The sequence below is a fragment of the Microtus oregoni genome, unplaced genomic scaffold (assembly GCF_018167655.1).
Source record: "Microtus oregoni isolate MIOR12 unplaced genomic scaffold, Mior012 000021F_ref0000039, whole genome shotgun sequence".
NCBI classification, from domain to species: Eukaryota; Metazoa; Chordata; class Mammalia; order Rodentia; family Cricetidae; genus Microtus; species Microtus oregoni.
Window position 1 is genome coordinate 21,132,513 of NW_024543080.1, and position 27,859 is coordinate 21,160,371.

Genomic DNA, 27,859 nt, shown 5'->3' on the forward strand with positions numbered 1-27,859 from the left:
TCCAAACTAAAGGGCCAAAGCTCAGTAGGTGGGGAAGGTGTCAATTATGCAGTTGTGTGGTGTGTAGGATGCTGTAGTGAGCTCAGGACAATGTGCACAGAAGGTTGGTAGCAAGAAATGAAGCAATATTTTTTTTCAAGGTCATTTGGGTGGGTTCCTGGCACGTATCCCACTCCAGTGTCTGTTCCAAGATAGCTCTTGGTATCTGATCATTTGCCAAAACGGTACAATCTTTTGGGCAGGCACAAAGCCTTCATGTTAAGTTCTGCAGAATGAAGGTGTGGGACACATAGACAGTTCTGGAAGTCTTCTTCTTAGCTGTTGCCTAGGAGACAGAGAGCAGGAACACCAATTTCTATAGTCTAGGGCAGGCCAATCATATCTCATTTGCTCTGAAATGGTCACTTCAGGGAGGACCAAGGTGGCCAGCCGTTTGCACAGAACTTCAATCTCACTAACATGTTCAGTTACATTTTGTGTTATTTGCTTTCAGGCATTTCCTGGACATGGGATTTTTGAGGATTAAAATTTGAGTTTGAGTCTTTCAACACATGCTGGAAGGCCATTTTCTTTTTAAATGCATGCTGCAGCTTTCAGTACAAGGATGTTCTTTCCTTAAGTCAGAAAGCTGAGGTTCACTTGGTGCTTCTTCTTGAAGTGATGGTTACTCATTCATCTGTTCTGGCTGATTAATTTTTCTTTCTCAGCAGGGCAGCTCACATCTTGCTTCCTTGGTGGTCTGAGCTGGACTCTGACAAGGATTCTTTATTTCACTTTTATGCTGTAGTCTAGAAAGAGTTAAGTGGCCCATTCTAGATGCCCCTCAAATAAGAGGATTCATGGATGAACAAATGACATTGAAATCACCCTAGAAACTTGTTCGAGAGACACCCTTACCAGGCTCCGTCTCAGATCTGATGAATTTAGCAGGAATCCCAAGCTGTTTATGTACACATTATATCTGAGAAACTCTGACTCAGGAAATCTATTTTCTTTTTATCTTATTGTTTGGCCCTCTTCTCTAAGAGCATGGTGACAGCTGACTTATGATTTAAGTTATGAGGAAGGGAAGAAGAATAGAAAAGATAAATTCCCTTTAGAATGTTACTCAAATTATTAAATATAATATTTACTGTGTCGTTAAAACGGAAAATTTAATAATTTCATATGTTACTTTAAAATGAGAAGTTCAACCACCCATTTATGGAAGTGCACGCCTTTAATCCCAGCTCTTGGGAGGCAGAGGCAGGTGATCTCTTTGAGTTCAAGGCCAGTCTGCTCTACACAGTTCTAAGACAGCTGTAACTATTTTTTAAAAACGAAAAAAGATTGAGTGAAAGTGTCATTGATTTGTGTTATGTTTTTGAATTTTAAATCTCTGTTGATAGAAACCAGGCAGACATATTTGTCCCCGTTTACTGGCTGCCAGATGCCGCTTTGGAGAGAATGTAGGAACAGAGTCCTTGGAAAAGGAGTGCTTGACAGCTCTTCCAGATGTTTGTGGGTATTATTTTTGATACCATATTTCAACTCGGCAAGTACTGATTTCTTGAAGTTTTAATGTAGAATTGGAAAACATTTCAGTGAGCTCAGTGGTTAAGAGCACTGTCTGTTCTTCTAGAGAACCCTGGGTTCGGTTCCCAGCACCCACATGGTAGCTCACAACTGTCTGTAAGTGTAGTTCCAGGGGATCCAACACCCTTACTACCAACATGAATGCAGGCAAAACACCAATGCACATAAAATAAAATTAAATAAATAAAATTAAACCATTGGTCTATATTTTTGATGAACTTTTTAAAAAATATACCTGATTTTAGAAGCTTTGGTTCACTAAAAGTTAGACATTACAAATGTTAATACATTTTCTTATGTATTTTTTAAAACAAAATCCACATTTTAATGTCCCTACCGATCAGAAAAAAATCTGTTTAAGAATTGAGAATCTGGCAATAATAGATAGGTCTTTTCTATAATTTAAAGTTTTGCTCAGAAGCTAAGATTCTTACCAACTGTATTCCTTTTGTTGGTGTTGATTTTCCACTTCATTCAGGGTCTTGCTGTGTAGTCCACACTGGCCTCATGCTTGCTGTGTATTGCAGGCCAGGATTAGATTTGCATTCCCCCTGCCTCAGCTTCACAGGTGCTGGAATTATGAGCGTCTGCCACCGTAGGCAACACGTCACTTGATCATTTGTCATTAGTCAAGAATAGTGGGTTTACACAAGACCAGCAGTTAGTTCAGTTCCCACCTCATCCTTTGCAAAATGCTTTTCTGAGAGAAAAGTCATCGTACAGAAGAAGGGCCAGCTTATGCATCATTTCCATTTTATCGCATACACTATCAAAAATAAGGTTGAAGGCTCTCCTCTTTTCCACTCCCCCACTTCCTGCTTAAATCTTTTAAGGGCTGAGATTACAGGTGTTTATTAATCTGCCAAATTATCGATTTTAACTCTCTTGTGTTCATGCTGTTAGTGTCATTGTGCACCCAAAGAATATGGCAAGAACTGCCTGGTATTGTTAGGAAAGTCCTCTCAAAGAGTCCCTGGATCCAGCTTAGAAGGCCACTGCCCTGTAAAATCACGTAGCTGATGAATGTTGGCTTCCAAGACATTATGATTCAGGGCTGACTGGTGACAGTGCATTTGAATTCTGGTCACTCTATGCCTTTCCTTTCTATCATTTTCCTGAAGACCCTCACTGGTCCCCTAAGGACAGAGATGAAATGAATGCCACTGAGCTCTCTATTCATGCTGGCTCTTGCTCATTCGTCTAATAATTTGACAATTATTTTTATAGTTTCCCATGTTTTAGTTCATTTTGTGTTAATACAATGGAATAATTAACTCTGGATAACATAATGAATAGAATCTGGTACAGGTTCAAAGTTATGGAGTCTGCAAAGTGTGGTACCATGTATTAGCATCTGTGAAGGACCTCCTTGCTGCGCCATGCCATGATGAAAGTTGCAAGAGCCAGGAGTGAGCCTCTTAGATGGCGTCAGTCTCATTCCCGAGGGTCTAGCCTGACAACACAACCTCTTAACGACCTCACTACCTAGTACTAATATACTGGCAATTAAGTTCCAGCTTGAGTTTTAAGAGGATAAACATTTAAACTCTCACATCCTATTGCAAGCAAGTTTCTCAGTGAGTGCTACATGCTCTAACATGGGGCTTCTCATTTTCTACCCCACAGACCTCTTACATTAATTCATCATGACCTCAAACTTCAAAACAGACATTTATTGATTTGTAATTCTGGAGATCTTACTGAAGTAGCATTAACTGTAATCAGGGGTCTCTTTCTCTCTAGAGGTTGTAGAGGAGGGCTTGTTTCTTTATCCTTTCCAGTTTCCGTGGGCCTCTGTGTTCTTGGCTTGTAGTTTCTCTACTCAGTCTTCAGGGACAGTGTTGTTGCATCTGTGAATCATCTCATCTCTGGCCAGAGCTGGGAAAAGCCCTCATCTTTAGAAGTCCTGAGATTAGGTTGGATCTACTCAAATAATGTAGGATCAGTGATTGCCTCGTCTCAAGATCTGCAGTGTTAGAGCTTGACCTTCCAGTGCCCTCCCAGGCTCTTGTTTTTCATGAGGAGGCCTCAGCTTGTGGTGCTGTTCTGAAAGTTGTGGACCCTTTGGGACATAAAGCCTGGTTGGAAGAAGACACTAGGACTGAGCCTCTGAGGGTTCTAACTACTGCAGATTCCAATCTGCCTTTGCAGCTTCCCATCTGTTTAGTGTGACTGGTCTATAACACAAGTTCCTGCTGTGGTGTTGCTGCTGTGGTAAACATGACCACACATGCAGTTCCAGTTAGGCCTTTGACCTGGTTTTCAGAAGTGTGGAGGAGTTTGTAGATGTAGTCTAGAGAAGCTCCAAGATGCTATAAACTGTTTGTGTGTGTATGAGAGAGAGTTGTATATATGTGTGAGGGTGTGCTTGTGTGTCCATACCAGAGGAAGCCGTAGATGATACTGCATTCCTTAGAGCTGTAGTTACAGGTGATGTGATTGCTGGAAACCAACATCAGGTTCTCTAGAAAAGTAGCAGATGCTTTTTTTTAAAAAATTTATTTATTTATTAAGGATTTCAGCAGATGCTCTTAAACCACAGCCATTTCTCCAGCCCCTGAAAGCTTTTTTTAGTGGGGTGTTCTGATGGGCACCCACAAGATCAGACTTTCAATAGAAATGAAGAATATAAAGATTGCTCATGAAGTTTCAGATGGGAATATGGATCCTATTGGGATTTGGACCTTCTGGAAAATAATCTGGCTAGATTTTTGCCATATTTTGAAAAACTGAATATAACCACATTAAAAAATATTGGACTAATTTATTTGTCAGATAAAGATTTCAAAGCACAATATCCGTGCTGTGACATGATAATTCCTTGCTAATTTTTGCCTGGCTTATAGTGAGGGTATAAAGCAAAAGCAGAAGAGAAAGATTTAAAACACATGGCACCTGTCAAGCAAAAGAACAGGTTGTGGGCAGAGTGAGTGCAGGTAAGGCAGATATAACTGTGAGGCTTTAGTGAATTAGAGAGAAGTGTAATATTTTACACTGGGAAAATAGGAAATGTTTCTTAAGGGCAAGACCTCACATATAGAAAGCCCCAGACTGTTGAGCGCTTGTGCATCTGGACCTTGGAAGATGTTTCCTTGGGAAGTCCTTTTCTTTTTTGAAGCAGGCATAGAAGTTATGGTTTGACTAGAGTATCCGAGCAGACTCATGCTTCAGCGTATGGGACTGTTTTAAAGGCAGTCCAGCTAGTAGTAGCAGAAGTAGGTCACTAGGAACGGGTTATACCTGCCCTGGTCCAGCCTAAGTCCTTCCTTTCCTTCTGCCATGATGTGAACAGCCTTTCCTCAGGCTGCTGCCACGAACTGAGTTGTTCCTGATGTCATGCTTTCTCAGACACTGTACATCAAAACTGTCCTCTTTTATGCTACTTCTGGGTGGCATTTTGATTGTAGTGATGAAAGTAACTAACACATAGTCTTCATCACATCTGGAAGGCCTCTGGCCACATGTGGTAACTAGTCACTGACTCCAGGAAATGGGGCATTATCCCACCTATCCTACCTTCTTGGTAGATGTACATGAAATATTTACTGAAGGGAGGATCCTACCCTATAATTCATTTTTAAGAGCTTTGTTCCTCCCTCATATTGGATGTTGGATCTTTAAGACCCATTTGGCATGCACCCCATCAGGATTTGGGTGTTTCCAAAGCAAATGCAGATGCCTCTGTTGAGAACTTTCTTATGAGCTGGCGACTGTTCAGTCCTCCTCGCACTCATCTGAGTCCCAGGTAGCCTGTGTCTCACTTTGTTGTGTAAAGTTATTGTTACAGTTAATTAAATGATGTGCTTATTTGGTGTGTATCTGTGTGCACAATGTTGGGCATATCAGTGAATTATTTTACATTTTTACATTCTGCCTGGGGTGTACAAAAGGAAATTCAGATTCCTTCAGAATTATCCAAAATAGCAGATTGATTTTAATTTTGGCAGGTACTGTTTGGAGACAAGATATTTGAGCACCCATTGTCATATCTCAGCAGCCTGCACACACTGGCTGAGGATTGCTGAGAAGTGTTCTCTGCTAGTAGTCCAGAGTGTCTGCAGGTTCTGCTCTCAGAGGAGCAGGTGCGGCAGCCTGGACCAGTCTGCCACCATATGTAATATGTTCCTAATGCCAAAATGGAGACCAGCTCTTGACTTCACAGTCAGCTTTTCTAAGGACACGGCTTTTAAAGAGGACCTTTGTATGGAGTTGCTGGGGACTGATTCAAGAATAACAAGAACCCAGACTGCAGAAATAACAAAGTACTTTGTCACCCCAGCCACAGCTCAGGCCCTCTTCTCCCCACTAGTAGGCCTGCTTGTGTGAAGGTGAATAGGAAACTTAATCCCAGCTGCTTTACAAAGAAACCATTTTTAAAACCCTCCACTTCAGCTAGGGTTTGCTGTGCTTGTGTCTTTCAATAGCAGCATTTAGTAATATTTGACTTTTCCTTGGCCTTTCACTGGCTGTTGAAATGAAGTCCCACGATAGAGTTTTACACCCAGAGCTTGTAGACTGTCCCTCCTTCATCTGAGGCTGCCAATGTCCTTTCCTAGAATACATGCCATTCCCATACCAGTGTTCTTAACTAGTCCTTCTGGATGGAGAAGGAGATCCTAGGGCACTGGGTAGTGGTAACAGAATAACATGCCAGGTGCTGCCGTGTGACCTACTTTCATTATGAAGTTCATGGAACAACCTGGTGAAGCGTGGCCATGGTTGTATCTTCCTAAATGATATCAAATGTGTTCTACAAAGTTAGCCCTCAGAAAACAGAGTTAAGTTTGAGTATACGAACACTATCTTCTTGTGGGGATTGCTTCATTTTTAAAGCAGAGGGGCTGACACAATTTGTGTCAGTGTTGTATAAATAGATGCCTGTGTAATGGGGCTAGCTAATATTTAGGCGTTTTTATTTCCTTTCCCCAAGGTCATACAGCCTATGACATAGGTTCTCTCTAACACCACCTTATTCACACATCCTGTTACTCCTGCTGAAATGAATGTCTTTTGCTGTAAAAAGGCTTCAATCTGGGAAGTCTCTGATCTTTTCTTGTTATTAAGAAAAGCAGACATCAGGAAATGACCAACAAGCCAGAAGAGATGGTCATTGGCTAAAAGTGCAGACTCCTCTTTTGGAGGACGTAAATTCTGTTCCTAACACCTACATCCGATGGTTCAGTCGCCTCTAAGTTCAGCTTCAGGGAATCCACCACCCTCTTTAAACAGATTTTGGGGATTGAACTTGGGACCTTATATTTGCAAGGCAAGAGCTTTATTGACTGAGCCATCCTTCTAGCCTTTGTTCAGTCACAGTTATGTCAATGTGAACAGATGGATACTTTTTCTGAATTCTTTAGGTTATTTGAAAATACTACTTCGTGTTGTTTTTTAAATTATTCTGGCTGTGGTCAACTGGGAAGTCTTGCTGTTGACTCTTGGGTCCTTTTGACATATCCTTAATCTCTTTATGGGGTTGGGGGACACTATAAGATCTTCCAGGCTTTTCCTGTGTTTTCCTTCCATTTCCTTGAGTCAGTCATCTCTTTGGAGACCCCTGGTTTCTTTTACCAAAGAAAGACAGCAGAGACTAGGATCTGGGTGTGTTCATTGCCACTGAGGTGTCAAGGTTTTTAGATCACCTAGAGGAAAGAGCTGGAATCCATCAGCCTACCTATTTCACACACGTTCTCATTGTTATTTCTGCACTTCTCTGACTGTCTATGGTAAAGCTATTTTTTTTTTGAGTAGTCTATATTTTGCTGAGTAGGGAACAGTAATAATACAACTAGCTGCCTTCTTCCATCAGTAATGAAGTAAATGGAATGCCTGGAATAATGTGGCTTCCTGCTCTGCCATCCCCTGGTCCAGTAGTTCTCAGCCTTCCTAACGATGTGAACCTTTAACACAGTTCCTCGTGTTGTGGTGACCCCAAATATAAATTTTTTGTTGCTACTTCATAACTGTACTTTTGCTATTGTGATGAATCATAATGTAAGTATTTTTAGAGATAAAGGTTTGCCAAAGGGGTCATGAACCACAAGTTGAGTATCACTGCTCTAATCAGGTCGTATTACTTAGACACGAAGAGATCCCACGATGTTAAGGAACAACATAATGGGACAGTCAGAACTGGAATTAGGTTTTCAAAATGGGGTATTTTTATTTTCCCATAATTCTTACATCTTTGTAACTGCCCACTGTTTTTGGCTTTGTATCAAAGACATCTATTGACTTCTTGGGATGCTTGAAGCATATTTTGAATGTCGTTTTGCTGCTGTGAACAATGGAAGTCATGCTTGTGTCTCTACTGAAGGATTTCTCTTTTTATCATGTATCGTAAACCAAAGACTTGAAAATGCAGGCTCAAGAGGCAGATGCTAGCACATACATCTTTATTAATGAGTCTCCTGCCCTGATGCACTTTTCAGACCCATCTTTTAAAAGGCTTTCTTCTCTGAGGGTACAGGGCTCCTGCAGGGTAGACACGTTGTATATAACCCTGGCTGTCAGGATATGGGATGGGAGGCAGTGCAGGAATCATCTTCTTGTAGTCCAAGAAGTTGGCAATGGAATAAGAAACAAATAAGCAAGCTGCAGCCTCTGTGAACCTCTCTGGTCAGGCCAACCACATGGCTCCTTTCTTTAAGGGACTTTGGCACCTGGAGTAGCAGGGAACTCTCTGCTCCTGGTGCTCTGAGGGTGAATTTGCTTTTACTTTCTAAACCACATCTTGTTACCATATGCCAGTAAAATCTCTGCCCTTTCCATTCTTATCTACTCCAAAGACTTAGCACTTTATTTTTTGTGTAATATGCTATAAACATGTAATTATACTAGAAATAAATGGTAGCTGGGCAGTGATGGCACACACCTTGTATCCCAGCACTTGGGAGGCAGAGGCAGATGGATGGATCTCTTTGAGTTCGAGGCCAGCCTGGTTTACAAGAGCTAGTTCCAGGACAGCTAGGGCTGTTACACAGAGAAACCCTGTCTTGATCTTTCTGAATTTGAGCGGAAATGGCTGGAAGAGCTCTTTTGGGGTGGCCTCTCCTTGAGCGGAAGTGGATAGAAGAACTCTTTTGAGGTGGCCCACTCTTTGCAATAACCTTCATCTGTTTGCATCTTTCTATTTAAAGAAAGCATCTTTGCAGTGTTGCTCTGTCCCTGTGTCCTCTTGCTTTGACTTCTCCCATATAAAGAGTGAGAAGCCCCTGAAGTCTCGCCTCTCCATCTCCCTTTCCTGCTCCCCTTTCCCCACCCCCGTAGCACTTACCACCATCTGCTGCACCACAGCATTTACTCCCTCAGTTTTCCAATCGTGTTTTTTCCTTGACATGAACTATGAGAGTAGAGAATGTGTCTGCTCTGCTTCTCAGGCCTACAATAATGCAACATAGTAGGTGTTCAGGTGTTGAAGGAGGCCGCTTGTTGGTTCCCGACTGCTCAGCTCCAAAATAATCACACAGAAACTGTATTAATTAAATCACTGATTAGCCCATTAGCTCTAGCTTCGTATTGGCTAACTCTTACATCTTATTTTAACCCATTTCTATTAATCTGTGTATTGCCACATGGCTGTGGCTTACCGGTTAAAGTTTCGGCATCTGTCTTCTGAGGGGCTACATGGCTTCTTTCTAACTCCACCTCCTTTCTCCCATCATTCAGTTTAGTCTTCCCCACCTACCTAAGTTCTGCCCTATCAACAAACCCAAAGCAGCTTCTTTATTAACCAATGGTATTCACAGCATACAGAGGGGAATCCTGCATCACTCAGGGAACACGTGAATGATGGAAGTTTCCGGTTCTGATAACTTGGATTTTAATTTGAATATGAAAACTAGTGTCTCTTTACCCAAAACTTCAAGATTGGTGCTGAAGGTGTATGTAGTTCCTTGACCTAGTAACTCCAGTGATGCAGTGCTCTTATCACGTGTAAGGAATCCTGAAATTATCTTCTGAGTGTCATTTAAGAAGTTGGTAGAAGAACTAAAACCTTTTCAAAAAAAATTGAGGTGGTACCTGGAGAGATTGTTCAGTTGCTTGAGCACTGCCAGTCTTCCACAGGGCCTAGGTTTGATTCCTAGAACCCATGTGGAAGCTCACAGCCCTCTGTCACTCCAGTCCCTGCATATCAAATGACCTCTTCTGGCCTCTGTGGACCCAGCATGCACATGGTGCACACACATGTAACAAAACACTATACACATAAAAATAAATGAAGAAAATTTAGAAATATATATTAATAAGTTGAGCTGAATTACCTTCAAATTCACCAAAAGAAATATTGAACCCATTTCCATTTGGAGCCATTATTTTATTTGTCAGAGTTAGCAGGAAATGACCTTTGGTTGCTATAAATATTCTGGCCAATGTTTGCCAATATAGAACATATCAAAAATGATATCCTGAAGCTGGGCCATGGTGGCTCATGCCTTTAATCACAGGCAGAGACAGGCGGATCTCTGTTCCAGGATAGCCAGGGCTGTTAGAAAGACTGATTCCTTTAAAGGAGAATCCATACTCATTTGAATATGTAAATTCTGTTAAGGAGATTCCACACTCATGTGAATATGTAAATTCTGTTAAGGAGCATCAGCATTCCTTTAAACAGATAATCAGCCAGGTTTGTTTTTCAAATTGTATTGCTTTACATTTTTGTTTAAGTTTTCAAGTTTTTGAAATGCTTACATTTTCTTACAGAGCTGGGGATCAAACCTGGGGCCTTGTGTGTGCTAGGTAAACATTCTGCCACTGAGCTATGTCCCTTGCCTTTGAATCACCTACATTTTATTTTCAAAAAATCTCCATCTCATTTGCTCAAACCACAGTAGGATCATTATCAAAGGGCCTGCAACTTTACTTGTCATTTTATCAAATGTTTTTCAGAATAAAATTTCTAATGCCAGACTTCTTGCAGTGTTCTCGTCAGGATTAATAAACACAGACCTGAAAGACTGTGGTCAATGAGTACCATAAGGATTTCACAAGCCTCTTTGAACTAATGTTCTGTCTTTGTGGAAGGCTGACGTCTCCTCCTGACCTTGCTTCTGTTTCAGAGCCTTGGCGATTCAACCATGGCTGTTGTGCTTAATCAGCTGCTGCCAATGATTAAGTCCCCAAGCCAGAGAACCAGTGACGACTACAGCCCTGAGGAGCTGCTAATCCTCCTCATCTACATTTACTCTGTCACTGGAGAGTTCACCCTGGACAACGACCTGAGAGCAGCTGAAGAAAGGGTGAAGACAGCATTGGCCCACGTCTTCTCTGAGGAGTCCCGGTTGTCACCGTTGCTGCAGAAGATCACAGGTGAGTGTGAGCACCATTGTAGACCTCAGATCCTGTGAGTACAGAAACCAGGGTTCTGAGTAGAGACTGTCACGGGAGGAGGGGACCATCTCCAGCCTCCTGCATGGTCAGCCTGTCTCTCCCATAGTGTCCTTTTCCAGTAGTGGTGGTGGAACAGTTTGCTAAGTCCCTCTCGGAATTTATGTTTGTTGGTGTCAAAGCCTTGGTCAAACAGCAAAATCCTCAGAGAAAAATTGTTTTGTAAGGTGCTAGACAGGGTTTTGGGATTAGAAATCGCCATTTTCAGGAGTTTGAGCCTGCAATACTTCATTTGAATTTTAATTAATTAGTACTATTCTAAATGACACACTAGCTTCCCAGTAAAGTAGACTGTGCTAGTTTGGGGAGAATCTACAATTACCGGAGACTGTAATGCTCCACCTCCACATGTAGTATGTCGACTCTTTTAATAGCTTATATTTGTATAATGCTGATTTCAGTGGTATCAGTTATGCCTAGAAGCTATTGAAGCCTGTACATAAAGCATGGATACTTTAAAGCAGTCCAGGTTTCCTTTCAGTAACTCGAACGTGCGTGTACATACATGTTTACATGTGTGTAGACATCCCTGCTCAGATAAGTTCGAGTGAGGCAGATTATGTGTGTTTTAGACCCCGGTGGGCCTCACTGGGGGAAGGATGGAGACATCTCTGATACAGGCCATGGTGCTGGAGATCTTAGTTTCCCATGCCTGTGTATTTTATTTTATTCTGACCTTTCCTGTGGCTGGTTATGAACAGCAAAACCCTGATGAGATGGAAACTTCGTTCAGTTTCCACAGACGGGAAGCATTTCCTTGCCTGGCATGGAACCTGCTCGCCAGTTTATAATCCACTTAAGTAGAACTTGTGGAATTCGTTGCCATTTCGTTAAGTACAATACTATCTGCCATTACGTGTGTTTGTTTGGTTGGAAATAAATATTGACTTAGAATGGCTTAATATGGTTTATACAATGCTTAGAACAGAGCTTTGATTTAAAGTAAATTTGGATGCTAGGAGAATTTCATTGGAAATTATGTTTAAATGAGCAAGTCCCAAGACAGATAGCAAGGCCAGTGTGAATTTTCTAATTACAGTTGTTTGGGTAGGCTTTATAATGTTTGTATGTTGACAGTTTATTGTTGGAACTGAAGTAACGCTCTAGGAACATTCTCTTAATATTCACTCAAGGTGTTCACTGACCCCGCAGTTCATTTTTTATTAGTTTCTTTACACTTTCTCAGGATATTGCATTTTCTTGCTTTGAAAACATTTCTGTGAATTCATGTTTGTATAGGAAAACATTGTTAGCTCATAATTTAAAAATTAAAAAATATTAAGTTGTGGAATTTTTGAAGTTTTATTTAAACCTTTATTTTATAATATTAATCATGCATTTTTACCAATATTAACTTTGGGTATTTAGTGTAAGTAGTTAAATGGTACAGAGGTGTTATTTTGACATATGTGAACTAGTCACTTGAAAACATACATATGAGTGCCCACACACATTCCCTCCCTCCCTTCCTCCCTACCTCCTTACCTCCCTCCTCCCCCCTTCTGTTTGTCTCTCTGCTTCTGAATACAACAAAAGGACTATATTCCTCAAGCTAAATTTGTGGTTGATTAGTATGGATGTATCTTTATTAATTATGTTGAGAACTCAAATGTCCTAAAGAAGGGTTTATATTTATAGATGCTGCTAAGGAAAATGTGACATTTGGGTATTGGGGTAGAAACTTAACCATATAGTAGTGGAGGAATTGTGACTCAGTTCTATTAGGAACAGATACTTCAACCTGTAAATAAATAAATAAATAAATAAATAAATAAAAGAATTTAGCTCCTTCCCTCCCCAAAAAATGCATTGTCTTCCAGATATACATAGTGTACCTGTATCAAGGTTAATGGAAAGCTTTCCCAGGGAGCCTGTGATCAGTACTGTCTTTCTTTTTTTAAATTTTTTAATTGATTTTATTGAGCTATACATTTTTCTCTGCTCTCCTCCCTTCTTCTTCCCTCACCTTCATCCCTCTCCCGTGGTCCCCATGCTCCCAATTTACTCAGGAGATCTTGTGTTTTTCTACTTCCCAGGTAGATTAGATCCATGTATGTCTCTCTCAGGGTCTTCATTGTTGTCTAGGTTCTCTGGGATTGTGGTTTGTAGGCTGGTTTTCTTTGCTTTATGTTTAAAAACCACTAAGAATGAGTACATGTGATAATTGTTTTTCTATGTCTGGGTTACCTCACTCAATATGATGTTTTCTAGCTCTATTTGCCTGCAAAATTCAAGATGTCATTATTTTTTTTCTGGAGTAGTAGTACTCCATTGTGTAAATGTACCACATTTTCCTTATCCATTCTTCGGTCAAGGAGCATTTAGGTTGTTTCCAGGTTCTGGCTGTGACAAATAATGATGCTATGAACATGGTTGAGCACATGTCCTTGTGGCATGTATATATGCAAAAGTGATATTATTGGGTCTTGAGGAAGGTTGCTTCCTAATTTTCTGAGAAATCGCCACACTGACATCCAAAGGGACTGTACCAGCTTGCATTCCCACCAGCAGTGCGGTAGTGTTCTCTTTTCCCCACATCCTCTCCAGCATAAGTTATCATCAGTGTTTTTGATTTTGGCCATTCTTATAGGTGTAAGATGGAATCTCAGAGATGTTTTGATTTGTATTTCTCTGATGACTAAGAATGCTGAGCATTTCCTTAAGTGTCTTTCAGCCATTTTAGATTCCTCTGTTGAGAGTTCTCTGTTTAGGTCTGTACTCCATTTTTTTTTTTATTGGATTATTTGTTCTTTTGATGACCAATTTCTTGAGTTCTTTGTATGTTTTGGAGATCAGTCCTCTGTCTGATGTGGGGTTAGTGAAGATCTTTTCCCATTCTGTTTTCTTTTATTGACTGTGTCCTTTGCTTTACAGATGCTTTTCAGTTTCAGGAGGTCCCATTTATTAATTGTTTCTCTGAGTGTCTGTGCTGCTCTGGGCTAATATTCAGGAAGTGGTCTCCTGTGCCAGTGGTCAGTACTATTCTTGTTTTACTTCAAGGCATTTTCTTGACTCTGAGTAGCAGAATTTATTTGATTCCTCATGTATATTCTTTGGTTAATGAAAATATTTTAAAAAGTAATTTTGAAAATAAGTAATCAATAAAAGAATTATGCACCAACTATTTTACTTTACATGATAACAAAATACCCTGTTTTATCTGTTAAAAACTTCATCAAGGGCCGGGTGGTGGTGACGCATGCCTTTAATCCCAGCACTCAGGAGGCAGAGGCAGGCGGATCTCTGTGAGTTCGAGGCCAGCCTGGTCTAGAAGAGCTAGTTCCAGGACAGGAACCAAAAAGCTACGGAGAAACCCTGTCTCAAAAAAATCCAAAAAAAAAAAAAAAACAAAAAACAAAACTTCATCAAACTGTCTTTTCTCAGTTGCTAAGTGGTAGAACCGCATTTGACTCTGGGTTTTGTGGATATGAAGCCCATGTCTTTCGACGTGTGATACAAAGCTGCTTCAAGCCCATGTCACTGCTACATCCACCGCATGCCACAGCTCAGGCTTACTCACCCACACTGTCTCATGCCATGCCTACCCAGCCATTCCATTAGTATCTGGAGAGAAAACCAACCCGTGGTTGAAATTTTAGATATTGCCCTTGCTTTTTATCTGTTACCATTATATAGTTGTATATGTGTGCCATACCCCCCCCCTCATTTTTACAAGTGCTTCCTCTTTTCTCAGCAATTGTAATAAATTACAATATTATTTATAGCCATAGAAGTCTATTGGTTACCTGGCTTTTAGAAGCAAGAGTAACAGACTTTAATTCTGCTTATTTCAATAATATCTTTTGACAGTAATTGCCCATGTTTAAAATCCATAATTTTTTATCTATTCATTATGTAATTTATTTTTTGATAGTTGCTTTTGTGTCTCTGTATTCTTCCTTTGTATAGGAAGGATAATAGGGAACTGTGATTAGTAAAACAGAACAAAAGCTGAGCATGTCGGTCAGTGGCAGCACACTGTTTTCTTTTTAATCTGCACTCTTTAGATGGATATGTCCCAGGCACATTTCTAGAGCGGTGGGCAATTCTTTTCTATTCATGCAAAGTAACTAGGATTGGCTTTGGGGGGTTGTGGGTGGGAACCTGGAAGGAGAAAACTGGCCTGGCCTGCTTATGCTGGTTGGTGTCCTCAGTCCTGCTAAGTTCAAAGAGAATATGAGTTTCTGTATACTTCAGTGTTCGCCTGCCAGCCGCAAGAAAAATAAATCCATCTGAACTGTCTTCAGAGAATGAAATTTAATGCAGATTTTGAAGTGCGCGCTTGGAATGTCGTCCTGCAGAGAGGTGTACCGGAAAAAGCTGAAGGTTTGAATACAGAAAACCATGATTTAAAAGTTCTGGCCTGCCGCTTCCTAGCAGTGTGATGTTAGCTGGAAGCTCCCTGGCCTTGAGCCTCGATACTGATCATCACTGTCCTTAATGATCACCTGTGATTGCTGAGCATAAAATAGGAACTGGTTTTGGGTCCATTTGGGGTTATAATTAAAGAATTATTTAACAGAGGGTTGAGCTCCTCAAACGTTTACAGCTGATGCACGTAGGCAGAGAGATGTTTGCATGGCTTCCTGGCTAATTTTTTTTTTTTTTTTTGCCAACTTTACACAAGCTAGAGTGTCAAGTTTAGAAAGGAACCTTAATTGAGAAAATTTCTCTACCAGATTGGCCTGTGGAGATGTTCTTCTTGAGTGTCCTGGAGCTGTAGTCTTGATTGAGGTAGGCGTTTCTCTAGAGACCGCCTGTCTAGGGTTTGGATAAGACGGAAAGAAAGGGAAAGGGAACAAACAGGCAGTTATTGGTTGAGTCTCTACCTCACCACCATTTTTATTAGGGAAACAGCAGTTTTCACGAAAGCTTCATCCAGAAACAACAAGGTGAGTGTTTTGTTAGAAGAAGGACTGTGGGGATGGGCAGTAGGTAGGAACTTATGTTTGCCACAGTTAGCACTCTAGACATTCTTGGCAGGGAATTCTAAAGCAAGATGAAGTACTTGAAGGTTAAGCAATAACCTACATGTCCTTATTCTTAGAATATTGGAATTGTTTTCATTTAAAATGCTAAAAAGATATATTGTCATGTGCTGGCAGCATTGGGCTTATATCCCACTTTCAATTTATCAGTATTGACTGGAACACATCTTTTCATTTAGCATTATTCTAAATTCTTCAAGCATAGAAACTCTGGGGTAGCAGCAGCATTAAGTGTTACGGCTCTAAATAAGGACTTGGTGCAGATACTCAGTAATTGTGGATCATTTAATATCATAGATTCTCAGCTTCTTCATAAATAAAATACATCCACATGAGCTAAGATGGACAAAGTGCCTGACACACAGCCTAATGCATAATGTGTCATCGTTGTTGTGTATCAATAATGAACTCCATTGCTGAGTTAAGTCTGACTAAATAGGATTCCTTAGAGACAGAATTTGGGTGCAACACCAGGCAATGATGCCTGGCAGTTCTAGGTAATAAAACTGTAGCGTTAAAAGCATACTTTTATATATTCCCAGGGATAGCAACAAATACTGACAAGAGTCTATAATCTTACCAGTCTAATAAACATATCATTGACATCTCAGCTCCAGTGAAGTGTACCTGAAATGCTAACGTCTTTCCCTCTGTGATAATTTCTTCACAACGCACTACTAGGTTTTGAACATGTTTTGGGACAGAAGGCAAAGTTATATCTAAAACAAAAACAATAGAGTTTTAGTTTTGACCATGTTTTCATTTTTCAGTGACAGTGCTGTGGGGGTTTGAATCATGTGCTGGAACCCTTGGTCCCCAGTTGGTGGTACTGTTTGGGAAGGTCTAAAAAGTGTGGCCTTACTGGAGGAAACATATTGCCTGGGAAGGCCTTTGAGGTTTCAAAGCCTCGTGGGGGTGCTCAGCATTCTGCTCCACCTGCCATGTCCACTTGCTGTCTTGCCTCCTATCCCTCCAAACAAACCCTTCCTTCTATAAGTTGCTTTGGTCATGGTATTTTACCACAACAATGGAAAAGTAATACAGTTGCTTTCTCTGATAAATCTAGGTGCACTCTTTGGTGGTTTTGTATTTGCCTAGATTTTTACGCCTAGGATTCATAAGGCACAGTATTGCTATGCTTTGATAGAGGAACTGTTCTCAGCAGTTATCCATGTATTCACTTTACACACAAAGAAATCAAAACAACCAACAGTAACTGCCTTTCCTCAAACCACCAACCAGATATCCTGTTGAGTGAAGGAACTGGACTAAATCCTCTTTCTGGATTTTCAGTCTAGACTTCTTAGTAGGCCAGTGGTTCTCAGCTGTGGCTTTGGATTTCCTGCAGAAACTCAGGACTTGCAACTGAGGTCCATCAAAGAGAGTATTTCAGGAATCATCTAGAAACAGAGTTACTCCTTGCATATGAACACACAAATATTTGCAGGTCTATTGTGATTTACTAAACCTTTTCCTCAGGTTTGTAGAAGGTAATTCTTATAAAATGTGAAACATTTTCAAGCAGAGAGTTGTAAAAGAAAAAATAAAAGAGGAGGTAATATGAGTTTCTCCTTTGAGATTTCTTTTACCATCACGTCTGCATCCTTTTCTCGTCTCAGGAGTTTCTCTTAGTAATACATCAAATTTCAGATGATGCATTTCTCTATATTTCCGTTCATCTGGATACCATTCCAATTTAGAAAAACAACAACTCTGCACATCTTTCTCTCGAGCATTTCTTCTGGCTTGGTAATAACAAAGGATTCCTATGGTAACTCTAAGAGTGATTTTGCAAGTCTGTCATTGGCCTTTGCATTATATACAAGAATGGTAATGCTTTATTGTAGGTGATAGTGTACCAACCCATGACCGCAGAGTCAAGACACACAGCTAAAGAAACTCATTGGGATTAATAGAAAATTCCATGCAAGGTTTTACCTCATCCCTTGGGTCTAACCTGTGGATTCTCATGTATTATGGCATGCATGTATCAGACATTTCCACAAAGGACTGTACTTTTCTCTCTTGTCTCGGGCCTTCCAGAGCAAAACAGAGACATTATCAAGTTGTTTTCTATAGTGGCTTGCAATCCTGTTTCTCTATCTGGGTCCTTACTTTTCTTGATTTCTAAGATTTCTGCTGAAAACTCTGATGAAGAACATATGTCTGCTCCTCAATCACTCCCCTGAGAAATGTTGGAACTGTTACATTTGGTTTTACTCTCCAACATATTAAAACAGTTAACCACAGCACATATTACTAAATAGCCATATCAAGTGAAGTTGAAAATGTTTACTACATATTTAAAATACATCACGAGCTGTGCAGAAAGAAATGCAGAGCTGCCTATGGCACTAACCAGCAAAGCAGGCTCCCTAACACAAGGGATCCCTACAAATTACTTTTTAAGCACTTCATTTTTCCCTGACACATCATATAAAGCAATCATTCTTAATTATAACACTAGGACATATCTTCTTGTGCTGATATTTATGTGTATATAAATGCATGAAATATAATGTCTTTGCCACCACTTTTTGTATCTGTAAACAGTACAAACTGTAGTGCTGTCATGTACCAAATAATAATGATGTTTCAGTTAGCCACGGACAGCATATGTGACAATGGGTTCACGAGAGTCTCATGCTTACTGTCTCTTGATTGCAGCAGAAGCCATATAGAGTGTAACCTACACCATCTAAATGTGTGTTGTCAACTCTGGTGTTCACATTATGATGTAATCACCTGATGATGTATTTCTTGGAACACACCCCATTGTTAAGCAGCTAATGACTAGATGAATGCATATATGGTATAAATTTCCAAATAATAAAAAATGTGTAATATACAAGGGTAGTTGTTTTGAAAACATGGCTATATTTTTGAAACAGGAATGGCCAAAAATACCACAATGGGGAGAAAACCAGCTCCCCTAGTATGTATGCCCATTGGAAAACAACCTGAATTTTTCAGTGTTCATTGGTTCTCAACCTTCATAAATCTGTGACCCTTTAATATGTTCCTTATGTTGTGGTGACCCCTAATTGTAAAATTATTTCATTGCTACTTTGTAGCTGTAATTTTGCTATTGTTATGAGTAGTAATATAAACATCTGATGTACAGAATATCTGATATGTGACCCCAAAGGGATCACAACCCACAGTGGGAACCCAGTGCTCAGTGTCTTATAAAATAGCATCAGAGTAGGCATTGACTGAAATGATATCTGAAACGAACGCCAGGCATTGTGGCATGGGCTTATGATCCCAGCACTCAGGGGCCTGAGGCAGGAAGATCAAGGTTAGCCTGGGCTACACAGCGAGTTCCAGGCATAGGAAAAGAAAGAGGATGGACAAAGGATTAAAGCTTCTCAAACCTTGTAATTGTCCGTCCACATTCAATTAACTGTAATAATTGTGATTGTCATGTAATTATTTATAATTCTTTGGCTATAAGTTTTTGAAGAACAGGGATTATTACTTGGATGAAATTTCATCTCTGCTTTATTTACATTTCCTTACTATGATTTATAATTGGACTTTCTTGAATACTAAAGTCATACTCATTTTGCTCCCTGATTATCATAATAGAACTTAAAAATCACTTGTAATCTCACTCTCCAGAGAAAGCGTCCTAAAATTTTGATATGTACTGGTGCAAAATCAATCAGTAAATAGATATGTGATAAATGTCAGGTGATAGTGTCAGAAAATATTTTGTTTTACATGTTTTGGAGTTGGTCTGTTGTAGCCATGGTGCCTTGGATAAAATCACAGGTATGTAGTATGATAAATGTATTAAAAAGTGATGTTGTGAAGGAAGATCTTGAGAATGTTGGTGTCTTAATATTTATGGAGAGTGAAGAAAAACATTGTGGTACAAACATTTCAGCCTAAATTTATATCAAAGATGAAAGATAGATAGATAGATAGATAGATAGATCGAGGCAAAGATGAATGGATGGGTGGCTGGGTGGATGATAAGAAAGAGATACAAAGCCGGGCAGTGGTGGCGCACACCTTTAATCCCAGCACTCAGGAGGCAGAAACAGGCAGATCTCTATGAGTTAGAGACCAGCCTGGTCTACAAGAGCTAGTTCCAGGACATGCTCCTAAAGCTACAGAAAAACCCTGTCTCAAAAACCAAAAAAAAAAAAAAAAAAGAAAGAAAAAGAAAAGAAAAGAAAGAAAGAGATACAACAGACTTTAGGCTGGGACTTCTTGGATGATGGGAGAATGAAAGACCTACATACTAAAAAGGGTCATGTTTGTGTGCAAGCACAGTGAAACTGACTTGTGTTTTGAAACGCAACTAGAAATGTAATAATTCTCATAGAAGTTGACTGTCTGTCTTCATGTGATGCCCGTTTACTCTATCCTTAGCACCTGGACTGAATTGGTCCCAAGCAGAGTGGTGATTTTCACTGAAGCAAATATAAAATGAAGCCCCTCCTTTTTCTTACTCCTTTCATTTTTTAAAGCAAAACACATGGCTGCACCTCTTCTTCTTCAGGCTCTTGGTTTGTTGCCAAGCTGACAGAGCCAACTGGAACAGGAAACTGATATGGTGCAGTGCTCATTAGCAATTTCCATTTTCTAGTGCACTAGAGTTAGTGTGTTAGGTTTGAGAGGCTGTGGCTCTATCCAAAACCATTCACCAAAATGAGTGAACTCTATTTCTTTATCTGTGTCATTCTGGTGAAGATAACTTAATCTGAACAATTCTTTTCACACAGTGGTGTAGGATGTGAGGTTCCTTCCCTGTGTATATCAACACCATCCAAGAAATTCAGTCACTGGCCAAGAAAGGTTTCTTTCTAATTAAACGTGTTTGGATACTTTTCTGGTCTGGAATGCACGCCCTTTTGTGAGTATGGAAACCAAACACTGGAATAACTGTAGTTACAGCTGCTAGTGTTTCTTCACCTCTGTGTTTTGTAGGAAGCGAAGCAGCACACTTGTCTTTACACAGTGTTCCCAGAAACTGGTTTCCATATAGTGTATAATTGTATTTTTATTCATTTTAAAACTTAATGTCTGTCCTGCCATCGCCTTCATCCTTTCTGTTCCTCATCTCACACCTCTCTGAGAGAAATCAAAAAGCAGCCACAGAGCACCTCTGGGAGCTTAGGGAGTTAGTGCACTTCACCTTGGTGACTGGGAGGTTAGGGAGTTAGTATACTTCCCTTGATTTTTTTCTAGTTGTTCTCCTAGGAAACAGGAATCCAGACAAGAATGACATCATCGGCCTCTTTAGAAACAGGCATTTGTAATCACTTTTGACTCAGGGTGATTATAGCGTTTCAGAGGAGCAGCCCTGCTAGGTACAGGCTGGAAGTGTGGGAGCTGTTGTATGTCTGGGAAGCCATCCTCAGAGTCTCCTGCCGAACAAAAGCCAGCCAGGGGTGTGTGCGGTAGAGGTTTGTGGATGGTTCATGCGCAAGGAAAATTAGCATTAGCTATTCTTATTGTTATTATCTTGGCAGTTCCTGCTTGAGCCAAATCATGCCTAAATTTATTTTAAACACATATTTCACATGTAAAAAAAGTCAGGAAAATATTTCTGAGGAAAAAAGTATCTGTGTTCTTCCTATGTTTGCCTCTCCCGGTGTGGGGATTAAGCATAGGACCTTGATGGTGCTGGGCAACATTCCAGTGCTGAGCTATACACCCAGCACCATGTTTCATGTTTTTGATGGGCTCTTGTTTTTCTTTCTATTTGACAGTAGGGAAAAAAAAAAAAAACCATTTTTTCCTAAAATAATAGAATAGCAAAAGCACACATGATCAGGCTGAAAAAAATCTGGGCTATTAATCCTCAGGGTAGGGGGGAGCCCCACACAGAGTGTGCTACACCCAGGGCGTCCTCTTTGTCTGGATTCAGCAGCACACCCTTCGTACTGGGCCTTGAAGAGCAGTGGAGTTTCATTTTCCATAGTCACCTTTCCCTGGGGGCTGTTTTCTTCTCTCAGTGCCTTTGTTCCTACCAGAGTCTTGTGCTTAAATGTGTTATACTCCCTGGGTACAGAGGTCCTCCAGCTGCTTCTCCAGGGCAGTACAGTTAACCCCTGTAGAGTTCCAAACCGCAGCCTGAAGTCAGCCTTCCCCACCCTCCATACTGCTGCACTGCACCCCATCCCACTGTGCGTTTTAAAGTGAACGTGGTTCATTATATAGTTGTGTAATAATTTCATCTGCATTTGGCCTTCCCTTCTGGACAATAACCCCCCTGGGTTTTGCACACCACTGTACCTCAACTGTTAATCTTGTCTACAGGCACATAGTAGGCTCTTGCTTAGTATTAACTGAACAATAATTGCTAATGAAGAAGGAAGCTGTGATTCTGTTTTAGAGGCGAAGTTCAAGGCCAGCCTGGTCTACAAGAGCTAGTTCCAGGACAGGCTCCAAAGCTACAGAGAAACCCTGTGTCGAAAAACAAAAAACAAAACAAAACAAAAATGCAAGGAGTGGTTGGAACTGAGTGGTAGCTGCATCTTAGGAACCTACGCTCCTCCAAAATCTGTTCCTTGCTTCATTTTGTAATATTGCCTATCGCCCACAAATGCCATGGAGCATGCGCTTTGGCTGAACCTTCGCTGAAGTGTTTGTGGGCACCTCACTGTCAGTGGAATGACAGCGACACACGGTTGGGATCTACTTGGAAATGGCCCACTGGTTTGGTGACGTTACTGTAAACAGGAACTTGAGACCCTCACAGGCATAAGTGTCCTCACGGATTCAGAAATGCGTCCAGCGCTGTATGTGGCACGTGAGCCACTTGGCAAACATTTGTTAACTGTGTAAATCTGCCGCTGGAATCCCGAGTGTTTGGGGATTCAGGGACATTTGCTTAGTTGGAAGATGACATGAAGAAGCAGCTTGGGAATATTAATTACATCCTTAAATACCTGCAGATTTTGGATGGTGACCAGCAATTTTCCATTTGCAGAAAATCCGGGGTTTTATTTTTTTATTTGTGAAAGGTTACCTTGGCTACTGTCTGTCAAAAGCCATTTGGGGAATATTGAACTTTGGTGACCTTACAAATTTCAACACATTTTCTTTTCATTCAAGGAAATGTCCTCTTGAGTTCAATCAGGCCTGACCATCTCTAACCTAGTACTTTTTCTGAGTTAACAAGGAGCACTTGTTTCGTTAACACCCAGGCTCTGCCTTTCCAGACAAAGGACAGGTTAGCCATCTCTTCCACTGTCTTAGGAACAGGGTTCTCAAATCCTTGGCTTTCCATACTGGTTGTGTTAATTGTCAGTGCTCTCAAGCAATTTATGACACCTTTTTTGGGTAGTTTTCTTAATTAGTAGTGCCCGGATCATGACATCAACAATATGTGGTATGTGGGTATCTGAGCTCATTTTTGAAAATTAGTTTTGTCTCCCATTTTCCTGGCTTTAATGAGGTATAGTTGGCAAACTGAGCTGTGCATGCGCACGTGTGTGTGTGTGTGTGTGTGTTAAATGAATCTATTGATTTAAGAATTGCTACCTCTTGTCATCATATTGTAAAAATGTTATATGTTTTCTTTTTATTTATTTACTTTTCCGGTGCTGGTGATCAAACCAAGGCCCTTATGCAGATTAGGCAGGCACTCTACCACTGAGCTATAACCCCAACCTATTTTATCTTTTCTCCTTTCATCTATGATCAAGCTTGGTATTTGTGATGAATAGTTTTATGTCAACTTGACACAAGCTAGAGGTGTCAAAGTGGAGGGAACCTCAGTTGAGAAAATGCCTCCATAAAATCGAGCTGTAGCCAACTTCTGGGAAATTTTCTTAATTAGTGATTGATATGGGAGGCCCCAGCCCATTCTGAGTGAGGCCACTGGTGGACTGGTGGTCCTGGGTTCTATAAGAAAGCAGGCTGAATAAGGACTATGATGTAGAAGTATAAGCCCAATAAAACCTTTTCTTCTCAAGTTGTCTTTGGTCATGGTGTTTCATTACAGCAATAGTAACCCTAACTAGGATAGTATTGTAAAGCAAGAACTTTTCAGTACATAATTCATGGTGCCCATTTCCTTCCTGGTTATAAAAGACAGAAGAGGCAGTTTCTTTATTCATTAACCAAGAAAAGCAACACACAGACAGAACTACCTCCTACACCATTTTATCACACAGACAGAAGTACCTCCTACACCATTTTATCACTGCTTCTTACTATTGAATACCTCCTGTGTGCCAGGCAAGTGTAGGTTCTGGGGATGCTGTAGGCAAGGTGGAAAAGGCCCATGCCCTCAAAGAACTTGTGCCTTAATGGTGACATCCTTTGTTATTCATGTTTATGTTCCTCTCATATGGTATAGTACGTGATATGCATTAAGTCCTTCGAGTGGGTTTAGTATACACTGAGTATAACTCAACTGAAATGGAAATCCAATGAGCTCTGAAGGGAAGAAGAATAATCTAAGCTTTCTCCACTTGCAGGCTCTCTTGTCTTGTTGTTTTATTTGTTTATAGTTTTTTCATTATAAAAGCATTTCTTTATTAAATTCCATCTTAATCAACCCTGAATGAAAATGAGGACATGATCACTCCTAGGTATGATTGACGAGAAGGTTTATACTTTAGATATGAGGGAGAGGCATCTGGAGGAGTCCTGACTGAACCTGGCTAGAGGAATAGACTGAGAGGAGAGGAAAGGGGAAGAGAGGGAGAGAAGAAGAGAAGAGGAGAGGGAAGGAAGAGGAGAGAGGGCAAATGGCCAAAGAGAAGAGCAGAGGACTAAGAACACCAAGAGGCCCAGAACAGAGCTAAGAGAGAGCGCATAGCCAAAATAGCCAAATTATATAGGAAAGAGAATCTAGGGAAAGGAAAGCAAGGCAGAAGCTGGAGGGGTTTAGGGTATGGGCCCGTGGGAAGTTCTGAGAGGAGCCAGGACTCTATCACTGGTACTTGTGATGCTGAGAACTGGCAGACTGGTGGCCAGGGCCCACTATAGAATTTTAATAGGCTTCTCAGTTAGCCATTCACCCAGGTTTCCTAGGGACCTTTGTTCATTTTGAAGTTCTTTTTTTTAGTTTTGGTTTAAACAGAGCTTAGTTTTAAAAAGGAACTACTAATAAAACTTAAAATCAGTGCTTAAACTCTAAATTGTGGCAGATTCACTTACATATTAGCAAGTGACATAGGTCAATACGACCTCAATAGATAGAAATCCCATCAGTATACCTTTTTGAGATTATAATATAATTACATAACTTCCCTTTTCCCTCCCTTCCCTTCAAACCTTCCCAAATGCTCCTCATTGCTATCTTTTAAATTAATGCATTCCCTATTTTCTATTGTGTGTGTTTCTAAATGCATAAATATAATCTTCTCAATCTATATTATGTTACTTGTATAGGTTTTCAGTGCTGACCATTTGATATTAGATAATCATTTGGTTTGCTCTTCCCTGGGAAGACTATTTCTTCCAATCCCAGGATAGTTGACTGTAGTTCTTTGTATAGGGTTTAGGCCTCATGGACTTTCCCCAACCACGTTAGCTTATCTTGGTGGTCTCATTCAGCCATGGTTAGGCAGTCAATTTGGTGAGACTTTATGGGAACAGTTTTTGACATTCTTAGGAGACACACTCTCACAGCAAGTTTCCTGTCCTCTGGTGTAGAGATTTATTTTAACATTAAGCATTGCCAATGCCCCTGCACAGTCATAACTGTCTGCCGTCTACCAGTCCTCTGGGAAAGACTTTGTTTTCTTTACATCTCACCAATATACCACAGTATTAAGCTTCTGAATTTTTGCCACTCTGTTGGGCTATTTTGGTGTCAGATATCATTCCAACATGATTTTTTTCTTTTAAGTAAGTGAAGTTGATCATATTTTCATATTTTAAATTACTTTTTCATCTTTGTGTGAATTATCTATGTGTACGTTTTGTCACTTTTAAAAATTGTTATTTTTTATGTCTTTGAAATCAAATTTTAAAAGTTGTTTATAAATTAGAAGCATTAGTTCTCCATGAGCTATCTGCATAGAATTTGACTATGACTTTATGTATGGTGTTTGGTTCCTTAATACGCAAATATACTGATTTTCATCTTAAATTCTGTCTGAATGTTGAGTCATGATTGCAAAGTCTTTTCTACCTTCAAATACAGAAGAACTTTCCCAGTCAGAATGTAATTGTGTAAATTTCTTTTTGTTTTTATTGGATTACTTTGGATTTTTTTTTATAATTGACATGAGGAATAAGTCAAACTTTCTTTTGACAAATTGCTGTCTAGTTGTCCTATCATTGTCTGCTAAAAGGTCTAATTTGGGAGCCAATGGGATGGCTTAGACGGTAAGTACACCTGATGTCAAGAGTTCAGTTGACCTGAGTTCAATCCCCAGAACCGAAAGGTGGAAGAAGAGAACCAGCTCCATAAAATTGCCCTTTGACCCTAACCCCCAACAAATAAATGTGATAAGTGGACAGATGATAGATGGGTAGGTAGGTATTTGGGTAGATGGATGGCTGGGGGTAGGTGGCTGGCTGGCTGGGTAGATGAATGGGTGGGTGTATTTTAAAGCTATATTTTTGGTCTCAGAGCTGGCACACCTGTTTTCATGTATTAGAATTTCCCCTTTGGTCAGGTCTCCTTGTGGGTTTGCTGTTCCATTTCACTGGTCTGCATGTCTCTTTGTGCTTCTGGACTCATGTTAGTTAGCTGTAGAGATTTCCAGGAAGGTCTCAATATCCCTGCCTGGCCACTCTTCCTCACAGGTCTTCTTTGTCACCTGATAGTCTTTGGTTACTTTCTCATATGATATTCTGTGTAGTGAAGTCAGTTTATCTATTTCCAGGAGAAAAATAATTTTTTTTTACATGTTCACAAATTTTTATTTTTCGAACAAGAATATTCCATTGGAAAAAATACCAGGATTAATAGAAGACCTGAGGTATCTCTGAAAAAAACACATTCCCCAAACACAGTTTTAAGTGTGCCCCTCAAAATTTGAGAATTTCACTTTACCAGATCTTCACCAAATCATAGACATAGATATAGAAGTCATTATCAAACTTGATGAAATACACAGAAGGTTTGGTGGGAACTTGGCAAATAATTTTACCTATCTCTTGGGTTCCATCTTTTTTGTTGTATGGCACACTTTTGCCTGCCAAGGAATCCCTGCCTAATTCCAAAATCACCTCTACTGGAGGACATTCAGGCATGATGTGTACGTTGCCTTCAATGGAGTCATCAAGATGGTGGTAAAGGTACAGGACTGGATCATTCTCGTTGACAATGTAGAAACAGGTCATCCTGGTCTGCACCTCATCTGGGACCACGCCACTGCACTCCTCCTTAGAGCCTGGCATGATGTGGAGGTTGCCTTCAAGGTAGTCATCCAGGAGGTGGTAAATGTACAAGACCGGATCTTTCTTGTAGGTAATATAGAACCAGGTCTTCATGATTGGCACCTCCTCTAGGACCATCCCATTCCAGTCTTCCTTAGAGCCATTTGTGCCCGTGAATGTATGTTTCACTGCTCTGCCTTCTATGGTGTTTGACAGATGAGCGTCTGTCACCTGAGGAAATGGCACACTATTAGGCAGGATCTTAAGGTTTAAAATCCTTTCATCGCTGTGAAGCTCCAAGCCATAGACACAATCAATCCCATCATATTTCAACAAATAGAGAGAGGGATATGTTGGCAGTTGATCTAGCATGATGGCTTTCCACTGGGTGACTGGTTCATTGGCTTCCTTCCAGCCATGAGAAATTCTGCAGCCAACAATATTCTCCAGGGCCTCAAAAGGCTTACTCAGTTTTTGCTTCTGGAGAGATGGCCCATTCTTCTTCTGGAGAGGTGGCATGCACCTCATACTAAGAGGCATCTTTTTCATGGCGGTAGACTTACTGAGATAGGCCACAGCACTCCTGTTCCACTGTCTCTTGGCTC

At 40.4% G+C, this 27,859-nt stretch overlaps 1 protein-coding gene across 1 annotated transcript in view; it reads left to right on the forward strand.

The window, feature by feature from the left end:
- The window catches only part of Scfd2 (sec1 family domain containing 2), a 352,858-nt gene that overhangs the window by 130,232 nt on the left and 194,767 nt on the right, over nucleotides 1-27,859 (forward strand). Inside the window, exon 5 of the mRNA XM_041671663.1 lies at nucleotides 10,635-10,884. Coding sequence (XP_041527597.1) covers nucleotides 10,635-10,884 — 250 coding nt within the window. The remainder of the gene's footprint in view (nucleotides 1-10,634; nucleotides 10,885-27,859) is intronic.